Here is a 22,275-nt window from a genome sequence, read left to right as displayed (position 1 = left end):
GCCAGTGCCTGTTGGCATGCCAGGCATGTGCCAGGGGCTCAGACAGTGTTAAACGGGAGAACATTTTCCAAACTTTTCTCGATTCTCCAGAACGAACTGATTGCTAGGTTCTCGGATCCCTCACAGGAATTATCATCTAGAACACAGGTCGGCAAACTGTTCCTGTAAAGGGCCAGGTAATAAGTATTTTTTGTGTGACCATATGTCTGTTGCCACTACCCACCTCTGACGATGCCGTGAACTCAGCCATACACAATATATACACAAACAGGTGTGGGTGTGGCTATGTTCCAATAAAGCTTTATTTACAAAGAAGCAAACAACAAACCGGATTTGGCCCATACTCAGTAGTTTGCTGACCCCTGGTCTAGAAGATTCTTTGAGACAATCACAGTTTAGATCAACTTCTTTCGTGAGATTGCTTCACTATAAGAGCTCACACCTACACCGCACTGGACCCTGTTCTGAGCTTTTTACACACATCCACTCATGTGAAACTTACAGAAGCCACTATGAACACCTCCATGTCACAAATGGGAGAGCTTGGGCACAGAGACCTTAGGCAACTGGCCTGAGATGACACAGATAAGTGGTAGAACCTGGGACGCATCTTTGCCACTCTGCTCTACTGCCTCACAGGGTCCCAGTGAGGTCTTGGATCTATGACAGGGGTCCCCAAACTACGGCCCGCGGGCCGCATGCGGCCCCCTGAGGTTATTTATCCGGCCCCCACCGCACTTTCAGAAGGGGCACCTCTTTCATTGGTGGTCAGTGAGAGGAGCATAGTTCCCATTGAAATACTGGTCAGTTTGTTGATTTAAATTTACTTGTTCTTTATTTTAAATATTGTATTTGTTCCCGTTTTGTTTTTTACTTTAAAATAAGATATGTGCAGTGTGCATAGGGATTTGTTCATAGTTTCTTTTTATAGTCCAGCCCTCCAATGGTCTGAGGGACAGTGAACCGGCCTCTTGTGTATAAAATTTGGGGACCCCTAATCTACGAGGTTGGGAGCATGACTGATCCCCTCAAACCTCCCCTAAGCCCTTTATCTGGATCCCAGATAAAGATTCATTGTGCATAAAATTCTGCAAGGCCGACAGTGTCTCTGTAGGAGGAGGGGCCTGGCCTGTGTAGGAACTAAGGGTCCTGGCTGCTCTCTCTTGCCACCATCACTCCCTTCCAGCCAGCCCTGGAGTGGAGGGCACAGCTCACCCTGCCACCGTCAAAAAAGGGAGCATATGACTCCTAGGTTTATAATGGGAAAACATTGCTTTGAAGGCCAGAACCCAGAGCCATAAAATAATTCACATCAGTGGTTGGAGCAGCCATTGCTGTGAACTGCATTTCAGAGCATCTGACCCAAACACAGGAGCTGAATGCACCAAGTCAACAGTACAACACTCACAATATTGCAGCTCTGGGACGGGTCCCAGGGCACAGTGTACTGATGCTTTCATTTCTCTCCCCTCTCGTTGGCCTTTGTTTAAAAACGGGATCCTATAATGACTTATTAACTAACATGCCGATCAATTAGGCTCACACAACGCCTCTCCGAGGCAGGAGAGTAGCAGCACATGAGATAGGCATGATCAAAGAGGCCCATTTGTACACAGCTCAGATACTTTTTACACCGGTTAGATGAATGAAGAAACCAACCCATCCCCAGGACATATGACTGAGCACCTGCTATGTGCCAAGCCCCGAGCTCGCTGTTTCCCCTAAGCTATCTGACGTGTGTGACAAAGGAGAGCAGAGGGCATGGTGGTGCCGATGGTGAGTGCCGGAGGATCCCGAAGAAGGGGGAGGTGAAGCTGGTCTTGGGGAGGAGGTGGGAGTGCCAGGCCCCGCAGGATGGAGAAGGGTGTGGGCTCTGTTCAGGAAATGCTGTGCGTGTGGACAGAGGAAGGAGGAGCAGGAAGGGCAGCCCAGGCGGGGGGCGGGAGGGCAGCCAGAGCAGCTGGGCTGAGCCTGCAGTTGGCTTTCGCCTGGCAGCCCTGTGGACTTGATGGTGAAGATAAAGGGAAGCTGTAACTCGGCATGAAGGCAGGGCTGGAGGCAGAGAGACGCGCCAGGAGCGGGCGGGTGCAGGGTCCAGACGAGAGAGGAGGGCTGAGGGAGCCTGCCTCTGAGTTCACTGCAGAGGGCGGGAGTCCTGAGGACTCTACCCCTCAGCAGACAGACAGCCGCCTTGCCCGAGAACAGAACCATGGCGGATGGGAGCGGGACCGCAGAGGATGCCCACCCTGGGTCCCGGAGGACTCTCACTTCCTGGAGCACAGCGCAGGACCAGCCGAAGCACGGGGGTCCAGGGCTCACCAGCCTGTGCCCGATGTCTTCGTGAGGCTGCAGCGGGGCGGACAGCTCAGAGGCATTTGGGGGGAAAGCTGAAGCCCCAAGAGATCTAGACTGAGGCTTCTGTCCAACGACTACATTTCTGCAGCAGCCGCCTAGCTGCGCTCCCTGCCTCTGCTGCCGACCCTTCACTCTGTGCCCCACGCTCCCTCAGAGCCGCGCTGGGGAACCGTGGCCCTGGGGCCGATCTAGCCTGTGGCGAATTAAGGAACGTTCTTATGTTTTTAAAGGGTTAAATAAATAAAGCACAACAAAGAAAAATATGCAACAAAAACCTTATATGATCCTCAAAGTCTAAAATATTTATTTTCTGGCTCTTTACAGAAAAAGCTTACTGACCTCTGGTCTAGAGAAACGGTTTTCCAACTCGGTTGCCAGGCATCCCAGGGTCCCCTAATGGTACTTCAGGAGCCACCAGTAAAGGCGGAGAAGGAGCCAGAAGGAGCAGGGCCCTGCTCCAAGCAAAGCAGTTCCTTTTTGAGCTAGCTCATGTTTTGGGAGTCTGTGACAGGCACAGATGGTGGCTTACTAAGTGTCCCTCCCTCTCTTTATCCATTCTTAACAGAACCCTGACTTCCTTTGAAGTGTGGCAATGTAGCCTCGCTAACCTCAGAGCTAAGGATGGCTGGCTAAGTGACAGGCTTCTAGGCAGTGACATACGAGCTGAGCAGTCCTCGGGCATTCTCCTGCCCTTCTTCCTACTTTCCCGGAATACAAACGTGAGAACAGAGGGGAGAGCAGCCTTCTTGTGACCATGAGGACAAGAGTCAGACGCAAAGAATGGCAGAGGGACAAAAGAAGGTGCTGGACACACTTGGGGAAATTACTAAACCAGCCCCCGACTCTCTACCTCTGGACCTCGGGGGAAATACACTGTGTTTTGTTTAAGCTTCTGTGGAGTTTTCTGTAACTCAGCCAATTGCCACCCAACAGCTAGACAGGCTTTCCGTACCACAGGAAAGTCTGCCATGTCTCTATCCTCAGGGTAGAGTTCAGCAGCCTGGGAACCCTGGCTTCTGGCCCTTCCTGGTGAGTTAGAGCCCCCTCCACAGTGCCCTGCCCAGACTGACTACCCCACCCCTCCTCACAGCCTTTCTCTGAGCTTCAGAAGGCTGACCTTGGCCCACCCAGCCTGGCTTTCCTCATGCTGCTGTCAGTCTGACTATCAGCTCCAGAAGGGAAGGGCGCTCCTTCTTCCTGGGCACAGCCTGCGTGGTGATCCCTGCTCGGGCCTCGCTCAGGGCTCAGGGTGGGGCTCAAGCACTGACTCTGGGGGGCAGGAGGGGTGGCCAGTGGGACGGCTGATCTGAACCCTCAGGAGTTCAAGCAGAGTGCCCTCTGGCACCATTGAGAAAGGCGTTGTAAAAAAAAGAAGAAAAAAGAGTATAATTGACATATACTGTGACATATTAGCTTCAGGTGTATAACAATGGTTCAGTAGACGCAGGTACTGTGAAGTGATCACCGTGATATGTCTCATTTCCCCCATCACCAAGTACAGCCACAGAACAGGCAGTGCAACGTCACTGACCACACTCAGCACGCTGTGCAGTGCGTCCCCATGGCTTACCCATGACTGCAGGTTGGGCCCTCTTGACCCCCTCCACCCATTATGCCCACCCCGACCCCTCCCCTCTGACAACCACACAGCGGTTCTTTGCATCTATACATTTTGTTTTGTTTTGCTTATTCATTTGTTTTGTTCTTTAGATTCTACATTATAAGTGGAAGACATATGCGTTTTGTCTTTCTCTGCCTGACTAACATCCTTTAGCATAATACCCTCGAGGTCCATCCATGTTGCTGCAAATGGCAAGATTGCATTCTTTCTTATGGCCGAGTAGTATTCCTCACACCGCATCATCTTTATCCACTCATCTATCGATGGATACTTAGGTGGCTTCCATATCTTAGCTATTGTGAATAACGGGGCAGTGAACACAGAGGTGCAGATATTTTTTTTGGGGGGGATTAGTGTTTTTGTTTTCTTCAGATAAATTCCCAGAATTGGAATTGCTAGATCACATGGGAGATCTATTTTTAGTTTGTTTGAGGAACCCCCAGACCGTTTTCCATAATTGCTGTGCCAGTTTACATCCCTATGAACGGTGCACAAGGGTTCCCTTTTCTCCACATCCTCACCAGACCTGTTAGTTCTTTTCTCTTTGATGACAGCCATTCTGACAGTGGTGAGGTGAGGTCTCGCTGTGTGATTCGTGATGCTGAGCATCTTTTCATGCCCCTGTTGGCCACCTGCAAGTCTTCTTTGGGAAACTGTCTAGTTAGATCCTCTGTTCATTTCTAAATTGGACTGTTTTGTTTTTGTGGGGTTTTTTTTTTGTAATTAAGTTATATGAGTTCTTTATACATTTTGGGTGAGAAAGGCTTTGAGGAGATTGAAGAAGAAACCCCAGGAACAGAGACTGAGAAGCTTCAGAGGTTCTGGAACTTTGGTCACTACTTCCGTTTAATTTCGGAGGCTCTCAAAGTGTTAAACCCTTTCACCTGCTTATGATGCGTTCGCTCATTGATTGATGGATTCATTCATTCATTCATTCATTCAATAGTTAATATACACATTTGCCAAGTGCTGGGCTCTGGAGAGGCAACGGCAGGCAAGACAAACACGGCTACCACCCTGAGAGAGCTCACAGCCTAGAAGAGGAGACACACAAGGACATGGAAAATGCCACACAGTGTGATGAGTGCTGACATCAGGGAAGCATGGGTATGGGCCAATATGAGGGGCACAAAATCTTGGCTAGACGAGGGACAGGCTTATCTTCAAGAACAGAGGACTGTTTAGAGAGACACCAAGGCCATAGCTAGTTCCAGGGAAGAGGAATGTCAAGGTATGATGTGAAGTAAAGAAACTGTAAAAAAGGAAAGGAATCAAATTTAGGACTTGGAGGAGGCCACTAAAAAGGCTCCGCTTAAACTACCCAGTCATGGAAAATGGCCCAGGGGGACCCTTGACCTCTCTGACAGCCAGCCAGCATCTTGCACAGAGCCCTGCACAGAGAAGACAGGAGTAAGTGCTTGCTGAATAAATGAGTGAACAGATGGACCAACAAATGTGTTCTGACATTTGCACTACTGAGCGATCACTTGCCTCGAGAGTCATTTCTCAATTCTTCAGGTCTACTAAGGGAAGAGTGACACTGATAATCCTCAAGGAGCGAATAATCAAAATGCTATTATCTTTGGCTTTGAAGTTCATGAAATGAGCTTTCCTGTCCCTCTCCCCTCCATGCCCCCTCCTCCTCCCTTCCCCCTCCCCCTCATCCCTCCCTCTCTCAGCGCTCTCTCTTCCCCTCCAGCCTCACTTCTACTTCTCTTTCAGCCAAGGTGGATTAACTCTCCTGATCAAACCCACTGAGGTCCGTATGCAAATTGAACCGTATGTTCCTGAGTTCATACTGAGAGGCCGCGAAAGAGGGGCAGATGTGTGCAGGCAGGGAGCACCTGCGTAGGTCTGGGTTTCAGTCCTGACCACAGACATTTCATCAGCCATGTCTTCCACGAGGCTGAACTGAAGTCAGGTCCTAACAGGAAGTGGCTCTGGGGCTAGACATGGGCGGGGCCGTGCCCGAGGAGCTACCTGACATGGACGCAGGTCTCCTCCGTCACTTATTAACAGAGTCAAACCTCTGCTGAGCTCCTCTTTTGTACCGAGCACGGTGGTAACTACAGAAGAAATACTATATAAAATTCCAATCTGTTTTCAGGGCACTTCTGAGGTACGGGAAAAAGGGACTGCAAGCCCAGTACAATGTGATATGCAGACAAACAAAGATCTGTAGGGACAAGAAAGGAGCAAGACCTCGTGGAGTTAGGATGAGTTCTTGGAAGAGGGGGTATCTGACCTGTGTCTCAAAGAGGGATGAGGAATCTGTCTGCAGGAGAGGGAGGCACACTGTGACGGGAGGAGCCTGAAGAGACGTCTTAGAGGGCCAGGTGTGTCTATGACCCAGGAGTTCAGTGTGGCAGAAGCTGGGGCTGCCTGAGCGGGGTGGGTATGCGCCCTGTGTGCTTTACTGGGAGGGAAGAGCATTCTTATTCATCACATAAGCTTGGCTGCTTAGAACCGCCAGGGTGTTCTTTTAAAATATAGGTTTCAGGCACATTCCCAAGATCCACTGAATCAGAGCTTTGAGGAAAGGGCTTTGAAATTTGTGTCTTTAAAGTCCTGCCAGGTCTTCTGGATGACTAACCAATTTTGGAAAAGAGCATTGCGGGCAGAATGACCATAGGGACTAAGCCCAAATGGCCGAGGTGGGGTTCACATTTCCCAAGGAAATCCCAGTCAGTGTGAGAGTGTGAAGCTGCCTGTGGAGCTGGTCTGAGCACTTGCTCTGAGCTTCTCTTCCCTGATTCTAAGTTTCCAAAAGGATGGACTGGGGTGTTTTTAATTGTTTTATTCCTCCTTTACTGGTAGAGACACACCCTTCATCGGTCTCTCCAATAAGACCTTAAGTTCTTGTTCCCGTAGTGTAGGGCTACACACAGGTGCCCAGTCAATGCTGGTATCGACACAGGTGCTTGGCCATTCCCACACCAGAACATTTTGTTTCTCTCTTTGGGCTCTCTGATTGCACGTGGGGGTGGCTGGGGAAGATGCAGTCAGGGGAACATTCCCAGCTTCCGCTCAAGCTCAGGCTGCAGAGATCCTACAAGGGGGATGGAATTTCAGAAAGGGTCCTCATGTCCACGGCATACAGGTGCCCGGCATGCATAATCCATTCCATGAATATGAGGAGACCAAGGGACATGTGTCCTTTTCTACATGCCTGCAGGCAACTCTCTGCCCCTTCTCCTAATAGCATCTTTCTTGACTCACGCCTTGTGAAGGGAGCCCCTGCTTCTCAATCTGCTTGGCCTGTCACTTACTCCAGAATCTCCCTTCACTCACCATCCTCTTTCTCCTACATCTTCACTACCTTCTTTGCTTGCTCTGCCCTCAGTTGATAAACATGTGCAAGTTTCTAATATCTTTTATTTTTAAGTGAGAGGAGGGGAGATAGTGAGACAGACTCTCGCATGCACCCTGACGAGGATCCATCTGGCAACTCCTGTCTAGGGATGATGCTTGAATCAACCGAGCTATTTTTAGCACCTGAGGCTGAAGTGCTCTGATCAACCAAGCTATCCTCAGCATCCGGAGCCAATGCTAGAACCAATCAGCCCACTGGCTGCAGGAGGGGAAGAGAGCAAGAAGGCGAGAGTGAGGAGGTGAGAAGCAGATAGTTACTTCTCTTGTGCCCTGACTGGGAATCAAACCTGGGATGTCCATACGTCAGGCCGATGCTCTATTCACTTGACCAACCTGCCAGGGCCAAATTTCCAATAACTTAAACAAACAGCTGAAGTAAACTGAAACCTTCTCTTCCCACCTCCCTCACATGTCCTTTTTCCTTCCTTCACTTCCCCATGAAACTTGTCAAAAGGGCTATCTACACAACTGGCTTCTAAAGCCTCCCTTCTCGTCCATTCACTCCCCACCCCTCTGCTATTTCTGCTCTCAGAGCCCCACTGAAAGGTCTTCTTTTAAGGCCAAAGCCAATGGCCTCTTCAGTGCTTTTCCAACAAGGCACTTCTCATCACTGCCATTGTCGGATACACTCTGGTTAGAAACTCCTCCTGCTTTGCAGCATGATTCTCCTCCTACCTCTCAGATTAATCTTTCTGCTTCTTTCACTGGATCTCTTTCATCTGTATGGATGGTGTTCCCGGATCCAGTCTGAATCTTCATAGTCTCTTTGCTCTTTCTAAGAAAGGTTGTCCATTCCTTGGGCTTCTTTCCCACCCATGTGCTGATAAACCCGGATTCATCCAGTTTCCAACCAGCATATCCACATGCGGTTGGATGAACCACAGACGCTTCAAAGGCACCACATTTCCTCCCAGACTGCTGCCACGTGTTCCTTCTCTTATATTTCCTTTCAGAGCCTCCATTGGTCCAAGCCAGAATGCATTGGCCAATAAATGTTCACTCAGTGCCCACTATATTCCAGGCTCTGAACTGGTCGCTTGGGATGTGCTACTTGTTATACAATGTTGAATAAGACCCCTCCTCCTCCCTTAGTCCTCACAGCCACCAAGTGCTACCCCTCCCCCTAAATATTTCTCAACTCTGTCTCCTCCTCCATATTTCTGAAGTCTGGGTTGATGTCCCCATTTTTTTCACTTGGGTAACTAACTGCTTCAGCTTCCTAACTGGTCTTGCTCTCTCCATTATCCCTCTGTGACTCTCCCTGCTCCTGCCCCAGTAATCTTCCCAAACCTCAGACCTTCCCGCTATTGCTCTGCTTCAGAAGAAGAGCGGCCTCATCCTTCCCAAGGCTGATCCGAGTGCTGCCAATCCTACTCGCTCCCATCTACTCTGAGACCTTGTTCCATCCAGCAGCACAGCGAATGAATGACCAATGGGGTCAGAAAGACTGGCTTTAGCCCTGGCCAGTTGGCTCAGTGGTAGAGCGTTGGCCTGGCGTGCAGAAAGACTGGCTTTAAATCCTGGTGCTCCCACTTACTGCTAGGGAAAAATATACTAACCTTTAACCTGTTATGACTCAGTTTCTTCATCCATCAAATGGGTCTATTAATATCTAATCAATTGTGCTATTCTGAGAAGTAAAACCATTTCTTCAGAGCTCGGCACATAATAGGCATGCAATATAAGGAGGCTATTATTGTTATTAACAACAGTCTTCTACCCTTAAAACTTTGTTTCAGGCTAAAACCCAAGCCTCTCTGGCAAGAATGTGGGTTCACTGTGATCTGGATCCTGCTCATCTTTCCATTCTCATCTTGATCTAGGCATGTTGGGTTACTTTCAGTCCTAAGAGGCTGTTCCAAACCTCGTGCCTTTGCACATGCGTCCACTCGAAGCTATTGATTGCCAAGCCTACGCGTTCTTCAAAACCCTGCTCAAATGTGACATCCTTTGTAAAAACTTCCCTGATCTTCCAGTTAGGGAAAAATTTCCCTGATCTTCCTAGGTTTTCCCATCGCACGCTGACACATTTCCGTGAGCATTTACCTTTATTCTAGTTTTTTAATTTATATGCATGTCTTTTCTCCTTATGTGATCCTTCCTCAAGGGCAAAGATTATACCTATAGTCAGTGAATGAAAGAATGCTCATCTCACAAGACATAGTGTGGACTTGGAGATGCTGTGCTTTTGGCTGAAGGGGAGATGTCCCAAAGGCGACTGGACGGGCAGTCCTTGAACACACGTTTCCCTCCTGTGGGCTAGTGAACAGGCTGGGGACACACCACCCAATTTCCCTGCTGGTGGCACGAAGGCAGCTAGGACTCTGCCGTCATAGACTTTGAGCTGCCACACTTACACCCCACATTCTGCATTGTATGCTCTGTGGCTCTTCTCCCGCACGGTGCCAGGAAGGGATGCCCTTCAGCCTCTCTGGGCTCCCCAGGGCTATCCAAAGTTCACTAGGAACCTGTGGAGAAGCTAAGAACACCCTTCTGCACAGCTTGGCTCAGAGAGAGTGCCCTTCAGAGGGGCTGGCTTCAGGAACCCAGACTGGTGTGACCTCCTTCAGGACACGTGGGGGAGTGACCAATGTGGGGCCACTGATCCCCAACCACCATCCAAGTGTAGGCCTTCTGGGGGTGAATCAAATTGTTTCTTAGAAAATTATCAGGCCTTACCGACAATTCCCCTTGTAGGCCACTTTCAGGTTCATAAGAAAACAGAGATAAGCATCTTTAACAATGCCTAAGAAGGAGCCTTTAGTCAACAAGCTAATAGCCTCTTGGTAGTAAGTCCATCTTCTTGTCTAGCCTCCATCCTCACCCCCATGTGGCTGTAACATCCTTCCCCAACAACTATGTTCATCATCTAATGGTTTATTAAAATGTGAAACTTTCTTTGTAAAATGCTTTGCAGAGGAAATCTGTTTCTAATGTTTCTAGCATTGTGGTCCTACGTTCCTTGACCAAACAATTTTAAAAGGTTGAGTAAAATTTAAATAGAAAAATAAAGCTTTTTACAAGTTAGTATTATGAATTGAATTATATCCGCCCCCAAATTCTTATATTGAAGTTCTAACCACAATATAATAGTAATTAGAGATGAGGCTTTTAAGAAGGTAAGTCGGGTTAAATGAGGTCATAACGGTGGGGCCCAATGGGACCGGTGTCCTTATTAGAGGAGGAGGACATATCAGGGAGTCTCTCTCTACCTGTCCACAGAGAGAAGGCTATGTGAGGACACAGTGAGAAGGATGATATCTACAAAGTAGAAAGAGAGTCCTCTCCAGAAACTGAATTTTTTTTCCCGGCATCTTGACTATAGACTTCTAGTTTCCAGAACTGTGAGAAAAGAAATGTCTCTTGTTTAAGCCACCCAGTCCATTATATTTTGTTATGGCAGCCCCAAGAAGACTAATAAGGTAAGAATGCTTACAGCCCAAAAACTCAGTGATGGCAGGGGACCAGAGTGTGACTCAGAGCATGAAGCTGGCTTTGGCTTTGAGTACATTTTTTTTTTTAAAAAAAAACTGGTAAAGTAGAGCTTCGGTTTTCAGGGCCTCGTGAAAAAGAGCGAATGAGAAACAAAGGTCAGAGTCCACCAAGGTGGGGGACTCTAATATGATACCCCCGAATAAAGCTGTGCCCTTAGTTTGCGGGGGAGCTAGAAATAAGCCTGTCTTCCTTCTTCTCAGCCAATCCTACCCTCTGGGTGGATCTGGGGGCTGATTGTTTATCTCAGACCTTGACACTGAGTAGAGAGCAAGTGGAAAACTTCCCCCGGAAGCCCCATCACAATAAGCCCACTTTCACACAAGTTTTCAGCCTTTGGATTACTCGGGTTGTTTGAAATCTTCATACTAAGAATTTATTCTGGACGTGTTTCTTGCTGCCACCAGGCACCGGGCAGAAGCAAATGTTAAACTCTCTCTGGAAAAAACGACCTCTACCCAGTTCTCAAATAATTCCCACACACAGAGTTTTTACATCTAACCACAGAGTCAAAAGTTATAAAACAGAAGGAAACCTGGTTCTGAAGGAGAGAGGGGAGAAACTACAGACAACAGAACCAAACTTGCAAGAGCTTCAGATATTGGGGTTGACAGACACAAAATGTAAAATAAATGTTTAATGTATTTTAAGAATTAGAGGAGGATTAAACATAAGTAAGGAGCAAGAGACTAAAATATATAATAATAAAAACTTGGAAAAAGAACCAAATAGAACTTCGTAAAAAGAAACTGGTGATATTTTAATTAAAACAAATCTTCAGTGAATGAATTCAACAGAGGTTAGATATAAGTGAACAAAGAATTAGTAAATAGAATAAAAAAGAGAAAATACAGGAGAGCCTGACCAGGTGGTGGCGCAGTGGATAGAGCATTGGACTGGGATGCGGAGGACCCAGGTTCGAGACCCCGAGGTCGCCAGCTTGAGCACGGGCTCATCTGGTTTGAGCAAAAGCTCACCAGCTTGGACCCAAGGTTGCTGGCTTGAGCAAGGGGTTACTCGGTCTGCTGAAGGCCCACGGTCAAGGCACATATAAGAAAGCAATCAATGAACAACTAAGGGGTCGCAATGAAAAACTGATGATTGATGCTTCTCATCTCTCTCCATTCCTATCTGTCTGTCCCTATCCATCCCTCTCTCTGACTCTCTCCGTCTCCGTCTCTGTAAAAAGAAAGAAAGAAAGAAACACAGGAGATAGAGTGAGAAAGACTAATGTGCTGTGCCAGACTTCCAGAAGCAGAAAAGAAAGAGAATAAAGCAGAGGCAACAGCTGAAAAGATAATGTAAGAAAAAGTTTCTTACACAATTCAGAGATTCAAGGAGTTTAACCTTTAACCCTTTGAAGTAGTGAGTTTTTTCATGCTCGCTGACCCTCGGGAGTGAGTTTCTTTTTTCTTTTCAAAAAATAAAATTAATTCCAGTTACAGTTTTATTAACTTAACTTAAAATCATGTTTGTTTGATAACCAATTTATGGAAACAAGAAGAACATATATTTGCCTTTCTTATAATGTTGCCTTACACATTTTTAAAGTAAACAGATAGTACTCTGGATGGTCAGGAGGCACGAGGATGTACATGAACGTTCATACTACTCAAAGGGTTAATGAAATCAAGTAGGATAAATACCAAAATACCCACATGATAGTGAAACTAGGAAACACTAAAGAGAAGCAAAGACCATAAAAGTAGCCAAAAGACTGTCATACAAAAAAAAATAATAAATTTACAGCAACATTGGAAGCTACAAGATATTGGAATATTTTCACATGCAGAGTATATACAATTATCAACCAAGAATCAGATATCTAGTGAATGTCAATGTTTTTTTCAAGAAGAAAGGAAAACACAGATGTTTTAAGACAAACAAAAACTAAAACTGTTTGTCATCAAGAGGAAAATAATTTTTAAAGCATGTACTTTAGACAGAAATTCCAAAGAGAAGAACTTATATGCAAAAAAGAATAGTAAATAAAGTAACAGTAATTATGTCAGTAAATCTAAATGGACATTGGGTTTATTAAACAATAATAATGACATGAGCAAACATGAAAATATACACAGCATAGAATATAAATTGGGAGAAATTAGTTAACATCACAGTGTTCTAAGACCTCTGATTTTTCAGGAGGGACATAAAATTACCATTTACATTAGACTTAATTAAGTATGTATATGAATATTTCAGGTAACCCTAAAAGAGTAAAAATGATTATATAATTTTATTTTTAAAATTTGTATTAATTTAAAAATTATAATTTATTAATTGATTTTAGAGAGAAAGGGAGAGAAAGAAACATTGATTTGTTGTTCCACTTATTTATGCATTCATTGGTTGACTCTTGTATGTGCCCTGACTGGGGATCAAACCCGTAACCTTGGCTTAGTAGGACAATGCTCTAACCACCTGAGCTACCCGGCCAGGGCAAAATGATTGCATAATTTTAATGGTCTAACTGTTCTAGTTATAAGATTGTGAGAATGGATTTTTAAAAATACAGCTATGTGGAAGACACATACAAAGCATTAGGTAATAGAAAGGTAGAAAGCAAGAAAAAAAGATTTACCCGGTATTAGACAAAAAAACAAAAGAAAGCTGATGTAATAGCTGAGAGAAAACCTTTAATCTCAAGCATTACTACGATAAAGAGAGTAATTACATAATTATTTTTGAAAAATTTCAACTCACAAGTAAGATATGTAATTCTCAACTGCTCTAATAACATAGTCCCAAAATATACAAAACAAAAATCAAGAATAATCTCAAAGAATAATATAATAGACAAAAGCACCATCATAGTGGGAGGTCTTACTATGCCTTCTTCTGCAATTGACTGATCAAAAGGGCAAGATCAATGCAGATATAAAAGATAAAAGCACAATTAACAAGCTTAATGTAATGGAACACACACACACAAAAACTAAAAAATACACCTTATTTTTTTTCAAGCACACGTAGAATATATGTGGAAAATGACCATTTCTGGTCCAAAAAGCAAGACTCAAGAAATTTCAAATGATTCAAATACAGATAATATTCTCTGACAACTAGCTTTAGAACCAGTAACAAAAAGACAGCTGGAAATATAAACCTTTTTTTTTTTGTATTTTTCTGAAGCTGGAAACGGGGAGAAACAGACAGACTCCCGCATGCGCCCGACCGGGATCCACCTGGCACGCCCACCAGGGGGCGATGCTCTGCCCCTCCAGGGTGTCGCTCTGCTGCGACCAGAGCCACTCTAGCGCCTGGGGCAGGGGCCAAGGAGCCATCCCCAGCGCCCGAGCCATCTTTGCTCCAATGGAGCCTCGCTGTGGGAGGGGAAGAGAGAGACAGAGAGGAAGGAAAGGGGGAGGGGTGGAGAAGCAGATGGGTGCTTCTCCTGTGTGCCCTGGCCGGGAATTGAACCCGGGACCTCTGCATGCCAGGCCGACGCTCTACCACTGAGCCAACTGGCCAGGGCCTAAACCTTTGTTTGAAAATTAAGAAATACTTCTAAATAAGTTACAGTTGCAAGATGAAAGAATAATGAAAATTGAAAATACTCTGAATGAAACTATAACAGATATACTATGTATAAAAATCTGTGGGAATGGAATCAAAATAGTTCCTAGAGGGAAATATATAGCATTAAATCTTTAAATAAAATTGAAAAATAATATATTAGGCACAGTAGAAAAAAGAACAACAGAATAAATCCAAATATAATAAAAATAATAAAGATGAGCAGAAGTTGATGAAATAGAAAATAAATATATCAAAAGAAGTATTAAAAAAATCAAAATTGGTTCTTTGCAAAAAATAGCAAAATGTAAAACCTCTGGCAATATTGATAAAAAAAAGATACAAGAAATGAAAAAGGGAGTAAAAATACATAATAAAAGATAGTATACACAACTTTCTACCCAATAAATTTGAAAACTTAATAAAATGGCCTCAAGAAAAAAGTAGATAATCTAATCCCTTTGTTATAAAAAGATTAAATCTATAATTCAAAATCTTCCAACAAAGGAACAGCAGACCCTGATAGTTTTGCTGAAAAGTTCCACAAAACTTTTAAAGCAAAAGTTATTACAATCGTCCACTTACAACTCTAGAAAGAGAGGAAACATTCTTCACATCATTTTATGAGGTCAACATTATCTTGACAAAAATATATGGCAAGAATATTATTTTAAAAAGGCCAATATCACTAACAAAATAGAAGCAAATTATTAAAGAAAATATTAGCAAATCAATTATAAGAATGTATAAAAATAATAATACTAAATGACCAACTTACGTTTATACCAGGAATGTGAGGTTAGTTTAACATTAGAAAAATCAACCAATGTGATTTATCATACTTAGAAAATAAAGGAACAAATCGTATGATTATATCAATAGATACAGAAAAGTGCCTGATAAAACTCAATGCCCATTCACAATAAAAGTTCTTAGCAAACTAAGATTGGGAAAAAACTAAATTAAAAAAAAGCTTCAGCCCTGGCCGGTGGCTCAGCGGTAGAGCATTGGCCTAGCGTGCGGAGGACCCGGGTTTGATTCCCGGCCAGGGCACACAGGAGAAGCGCCCATTTGCTTCTCCACCCCTCCGCCGCGCTTTCCTCTCTGTCTCTCTCTTCCCCTCCCGCAGCCGAGGCTCCATTGGAGCAAAGATGGCCCGGGCGCTGGGGATGGCTCTGTGGCCTCTGCCCCAGGCGCTAGAGTGGCTCTGGTCGCAACATGGCGACGCCCAGGATGGGCAGAGCATCGCCCCCTGGTGGGCAGAGCGTCGCCCCTGGTGGGCGTGCCGGGTGTATCCCGGTCGGGCACATGCAGGAGTCTGTCTGACTGTCTCTCCCTGTTTCCAGCTTCAGAAAAATGAAAAAAAAAAAAAAAAAAAAAAGCTCCAGGCCCTGGCCGGTTGGCTCAGCGGTAGAGTGTCGGCCTGGCGTGTGGGGGACCCGGGTTTGATTTCCGGCCAGGGCACATAGGAGAAGCACCCATTTGCTTCTCCACCCCCCCCTTCCTCTCTGTCTCTCTCTTCCCCTCCCGCAGCCAAGGCTCCATTGGAGCAAAGATGGCCCGGGCGCTGGGGATGGCTCCTTGGCCTCTGCCCCAGGCGCTAGAATGGCTCTGGTTGCGGCAGAGCGACGCCCGGAGGGGCAGAGCATCGCCCCCTGGTGGGCAAAGCGTTGCCCCTGGTGGGCGTGCTGGGTGGATCCCGGTCGGGCTCATGCGGGAGTCTATCTGACTGTCTCTCCCCGTTTCCAGCTTCAGAAAAATACAAAAAAAAAAAAAAAAAAAAAAAGCTTCAGCAAACATCATAATGATGAAATAAAAATATTCTATTTAACATTAAACAATGACAAGAGTGCCAACCATCATTACAGTGATTTGGCATTGTATTTGAAATTTAAGCCAGAAAATTGGGGCAAGAAAAAGAATGAAGAAAAGGTATAAGGATTGGAAAGAAAGAAATAAAACCATTATTTTTTGAAGATGATGATTGTTTTATGTAGAAAACCTCAAGTAATTCACAGATAAATTATTACAAGAGAGTTGCTATATACAAAAATCAAAGAATAAAAATTAATTGCATTCTAAACACCAGCAAGAAATAGGTAGAAAATAAAAATTTAAAAAGATATGATTTATAACAGCAGCAACAAATACAAATATAAACTACCTAGGAGTAAATACATTAAGAAATGTATAAGATCTGTAATGGAAAATTTCCAAAAGTTTACTGAAAACCATTTAAAAAGCTCTAAGTAAGTAGAGATATACCATACTCATGGACCAGAAGACTCAGTACTACAAATATAACAGTTCTCCAATTGATCTATAGTTTTGGTGTAATTAAAGATTTCAACAGGTTATTCTGTGGACCTTGGCAAGACACTTGTATAATTTATGAAAGAACAAATGACATATCACACACAGAAAAAAACCACATGTGAAATAAACATGTGAAAAGGTGTGTACAGCAGTGCAAAACGACATACAACAACATAGATAAATTTAAGGGACACCATTTTTTAATAAAGCTGATCATGAACGTATACAACACAATTACATTCATATAAAGTTCAAATGCTGGCTTACTAAACAATGTATTTTTAAGGATACACTTAGAGTTTACGTATAAAAAAAAGAAGAGAAATGATAAGCACGCAATCAAGGCAGAGTTTGCCCTAGGGGTAGGAAATTGGATGGGATTGGTGAGGGACATGCATCATTAAGGTAACTGATTTGGCTATGCATGTGTCTGTTGTATTGATGTTCTTTATTGTCTTACTTACATTTACAAATATGTTTTTAGCTAGTTAATATTTTAAAAAACAATTTTTAAGAATTGTCTACAATGAACCTACCAAAACCAAGTTCTAAGTTTGAAACCCTTGTAGACCAACTGTCGCTAACCCAGCCCTGCCCACAGGACACTGCCCACAGTCCCCGAGAGCCTTACCTTGGCAGGGTTGAGCGCTGTGATGATCCACACACAGTGTGCATTGTTGTCGTACTGAATGGGGAAATTGGGGGAAGTGATGATGCCCGAGGGGCCTCGGAGGTGGGCATCACACATGCGGGCTGCAGAGAGAGAAGATGAAAGTCTAGTTCAGACGAAGTCCAGTTCCCATCCCCACCTCTCACTCCTAGCCCAGATGAGACTGAAGTTTGTACGGTCTCAACCCGCACGTAACCTTCTGCTTTGTGTGTTCTCCTCGTAGCTCTCACTAGGTTCAAAGGGAAGTCACAGCTCCTAGAGCTCTGAGGTGGGGGCAGGACATATGTACCCCGCCAGCTGCTCTGTGTGCAATGAACTTCATGATCAAGCTAACCGGTCCCCTACTTTACTGTGATCAGCAACTCCACCAAGAAGGTGTGGTCTATAGTACTCCTCCTGTTGACCTAAATCTCCGCGGGCCCCAGACACCTGTGGGCCTGCTGAGTTGCCCATGCCTTGCTCTGCTGACCGCTCTATGGTTCCCCATTTGCCCTTGGGCCCCCTAAAGTAGAATCTCAGGATGTCCTGGTCAAGGCCACCTCATTAGGTTTCAGAATGTCTGTGCTCAAGCACTCTGCCAAGGCCCCCAGGTCAGCCCAGGACCAGGTACCCAGAGTGAGCTCACTGCCAATCAAGGACTTCCCAACTCCCTCCCCATGCTCAGCACATGCCTGACACAGGCTTTTGACTGGAAGTGTCAAGATTCAAGGTGAATTAGAAGAAGTGCTCTACTCAAGTAGATATAAAGTGTTATCAATCACGGCTTAATCTAATTAAGCTCTTTAAAATAGCTTCTAAACTAATTAGATTAAGTAGTGATTGATAACAGTTAAGGTACTACATTGTACCTAGGTGTTTGCCTTCTTTAAAAACGTGTTCTTTAGGCCTAGACACTACATTCTTCAACATTAGTGCTCAGCTCTTTTAACAAAGAGTTCTACGAGCCCGCTCCATCGCTGCCCACATGGCAATTTATCCTAATTGTAGGCAAAGAGCCTAACAGTAAAGAAACAGGGAGCAGATTCAACAAGCCTAAGTATATAAAATGAAAGTGGTGTCAAGCCTGGTTTCCTTGACGCGGCATCGTATCCTGGAGCTCCTCTGCGCGCGTGGAGGGGGCCGTGAGAAACCTCTCCCAGGAAACCCTCCCTGGGAGGATCTGGGAAGCAGGCGTCACAGCTCCCGGACATAACTCATCTCTTCTCATTGCCAGCGTTCATTCCTGCACTCCCTCATTCCAACGTTTATTGAGTGCCCATTACGGGCCAGGCAGTGTGGGGAAAGAAAGATGTCTGAGAGACAGCCCCTCCTCTCTGAAGGGCCAGCGGAGAGGGGAGGAAACAGCTGTGAAAACAGCGTCAGGCAGAGCTGGCAGAGGGTTATTTGCAAGAAGCCACGGGGTCAGAATTGCTCCTTATTCCCTTCTAGCTCCTGGTGGCTTGCCCCCTGCTCTTCACCCCAATGGAGCTTCCTTCATCCTGAGCTCAAATGTCAGTTGAAGCAAGTTTGAGCAAAGCCCTAACTAAGGGGAACCATCTCTTCTCCATTCCCCTTGTGTGCGCCCGACTGCTTCTGTGAGTCCGTGCTGAGAAACTCTTAGATTCGCAGGTCACATGGACACAGCCGGGCCTGAAGGCAGCCGCCACGGCGAGGACAAGGCAGGATGTGCAGTTTGCCAACTTAGCCTTCTGGGTTCTGAGTCAGCTTGCTGGTTGTTTAAGCCTGGGTAGGTTAGAAAAATCTCTCTGATCCTGTTCTTCACCTGTAGAATGGGGCGAGTGACAGCACCCCTAGTGGCAGGGTGAGGATGAAGTTATATGAGATACTAGGTACGTGAAGGCTCACCCAGGACCTGGGACATCGTCACTATTCAACAGAGGGGAGCTGAGATGTCGGACTTCTGATGCGGTGTTCGTTCCATTTCACTACGCCCAAGATTTCTCTCAAGGCCCTAGAGCTTTTTCCTACCTTCCCTGATATTTCTGTACACGGAATTTTTTTTTTTCCCCATTAGAGCAAGATCATCAAAACCAACACCGTGATCCCAGCCCACCTCTGCAAAGAAGACCTGAGGCTTCAGAACACCAGCTCTGCGGGGAACCCTCACAAACCTCCACCAGCACCACCTTCCATCTCTTCTGGAAAGCCAGGTTTTGCTGCCTGAAAAGCCCTCAGCTTCAGACTCAATTGATCCTGTACTTGTGCCCCAAAATTAGATGGTATTTGCAGTCTGTTGAAATATGCTGAAGGTAATTACAGAGAACAGGTCAAAAAGGCATTTATCACTTTAAGAGCTTAGAGGCAATTAATTAAAATATTACAATCTGCAGATATTTAGCATGGAGTACCTTAAAATAGGCTCAGAAGGGAACATCAGCTACTTTTTTCCCTCTGCTGCCTGGGTAAGGTCCGGGGGTCGGTGGACAGACAGACTTCCTCCCCCTGAACAGCTGGCTCCTGGGATCCCAACAACAGATGGCGAGCCCCTGGCTGCAACCCACACGGGCTGATAAAATGGTAGATGCACAGACACGTCTGAATAAGTGAATACACACAAGTTTACGTTTCTCTTTTTGCCTTTTCCCATCGAATTTTCTGCTGGATAACTTTCAGAGGACTTCTCTGGGACTTTCCACGCCTCAACTCTGCAGGCTCTGCCTCTCTTCCTCTAGATATCACTACACCATATAACAGGGTCAGGATTCCAGGGGGACCTTAAGCAGACGCCATCTGGACCCGCAGCCAGTTCTGGCACTGAAACAACTTGACACCAAAAGGGAATTGCTTCAGAAGCAAAGGTGTTTGGCCTTCTATCTTCTCCCCAAATCGGGTTCCCACACTACTCCCTGTTGCCTTACGTTGCTTCTCCGACACTGACCTGCCTCCCATCCTTTCCCTAGTCCTGTAGGTCTGCATCCCCACCACCCACCCTAAGGCAAAAACACCTGACTTGCATCTACAACACCTTTCAGTACCTCTGGCTCCAACTCCTGCCTTGATAGAAAGCCCGTCTCCCCTCCCCTATCCATTGCTTCCTCTGCAGCCCTCCAGTATGTCACCCCCAAAACAATTGCTGAACCCCTGGAAGAACTTTTATCTTTGTCCAGATCTCATTCCACGGACACCAACATTTTTTCTCTGCCCATCAGCCCCCTGTCTTCTCTTGTCTTTACCCAACTTAGGATCTACTGTCAGGATCAATTTTTTGCAAATCCACCCAGTCTCTTGCTTTTCCTTTAAACAGTTGCCTGGGAGATATTAATTGGGGATGAACCTCTCCACTTGCATTCTCTATCCCTGCCCCCATAGTGTTGAGCTTTTCTGGAGAAAAGTCACAGGAGTAGAAATATTGATGTCACTATAAATTCATAATTACTCATCTCAAAACGTCCTAGTTATTTCCCAGCAACGCTGGCCATTTAGTTCTATTAAGCTCATTCTCCTGCTCTGCACAAAGACCCCTTCATGCCTTCTGCATGCCCTTTGGGCCTCTCCCCCCTCCCCCTGCCTCCCCTAACTCTCAGCTGATGACCTTGCTTCAGTCTTCGTGGGTGAGACAGATGACATCAGCAGGTGTGCACCCTCTCTCATCCCTCATTCTACAATCTGTTATGTGCTCACCTTCTTCTTTTCTGTTCCTTTACCTTTGAGAGGCCAGCCCCCTCCTCCTGAGATCTAGTGTCCCTGCCCAAAGTCAATCACATCCATGACCATCCCCAGAATTTTCTGTTTTGAGCCCCAAGAGAGTCCACCTGTGCAATCTTAAACTCCACCATCCCACTCTTTCCCTGATGCCTATGTCCCCAGCAGCATGACTTGGTCTTAAGGTACTTGCTCTCCTAAGTTATAGGCCCCTCCAGCCTTCTGGCTCCCTCATTGCTCCTTGTCTATAGATCTCCTGCTGACCCTTCTTCTTTCACTAATCTGAACCTCAAGACCCTCACCCATGGCTTCCTCAGTACTCTCATATCTGCCTTTGATTATTTCTACCACCCACCATTTCTCTTCCTAATCTTGGATGTCAGGGTGCTGTGTGGAGAACCGTGGTACCAACCACACATTCATGGCTAGCCATTGTAATTGAAGCGTCAGCCCAAGTTAGCACTTGCCCTTGTCTGTTCAGTTTCCTCGACAATTCCCTACAAGGAACATTTTAACCATCTGCCACTCAGTTGAGCTGACCTCTCTGGAGGATCTGAGCCTAGGGACCCTTCTCTCTTGGTGAAACTCACATTCATTGGCTTATTTGGCGCCTTTTGGCTTTTCTCCTACCTCTCTGACTGATCCTTCTCAGCTTCCTTCTTGACCATTCCCACCCCAGGGCCTTTGCACCTGTTACTTGCTCTGCCTGACTGCCCTTCCTTCTGCCATCCTCACTCTATCCATTCCAGCCTCACTCTACAGCCAGGGGGCTCTTCCTAGAGCTCAGATCTGACCATGACACTCTCACCTGCAATGAAATGGCTTTTCATCAGAGTGCCCAGCCTGGTCATTTTCAAGAAGCATAGGATAAAACTTTTGAAGTCAGGGCTAGAAATCCAGCTCAACCAATTGGCTCTGTACCCTTGGGCAAGGCAGCTGACCATACCAAGCCTGGGCTAACCATCAAATATGGATATCACCACTTTCTTCATAAAGAAATTATGAAATTGCCTACTGCAATGCTTTATGCAAGTATAAATGACTCAATAAATGGGAGCTTTATCATCAGTACATGTATTGATACATAGAAGAGACTCAGGAGGCAACGGGGTATGTATTCTATCTAGCACAGTTAGAGAGTAAGAGAGAGAATAACCCCAGAGGGGAGCAAAGCAGAAGAGACAGGTGTAAGAGTGGGTAGGGGTGGGGCAAGGGGAGGTGAGGAGGGTGAAAACAAAACCCTGAACATTAGAGGTTAAGGAGTAGGCCCAGGAAGCTGAGCCAGTAA

The 22,275-nt window shown here is 45.7% G+C and overlaps 1 protein-coding gene across 2 annotated transcripts in view; it reads right to left on the bottom strand.

Moving 5' to 3' along the window:
* CSMD2 (CUB and Sushi multiple domains 2) overlaps positions 1-22,275 on the bottom strand; it is a 606,087-nt gene that overhangs the window by 265,086 nt on the left and 318,726 nt on the right. For both annotated transcript variants that reach the window (XM_066269721.1, XM_066269723.1), the window contains exon 10: positions 17,307-17,428. In XM_066269721.1, the coding sequence (XP_066125818.1) occupies positions 17,307-17,428 (122 nt within the window). The remainder of the gene's footprint in view (positions 1-17,306; positions 17,429-22,275) is intronic.

Source organism: Saccopteryx bilineata, chromosome 3 (assembly GCF_036850765.1).
Source record: "Saccopteryx bilineata isolate mSacBil1 chromosome 3, mSacBil1_pri_phased_curated, whole genome shotgun sequence".
Taxonomy (NCBI): Eukaryota; Metazoa; Chordata; class Mammalia; order Chiroptera; family Emballonuridae; genus Saccopteryx; species Saccopteryx bilineata.
Note: the sequence above shows the minus strand (reverse complement) of the source record. Positions and strands in the feature narration are given on the sequence as shown.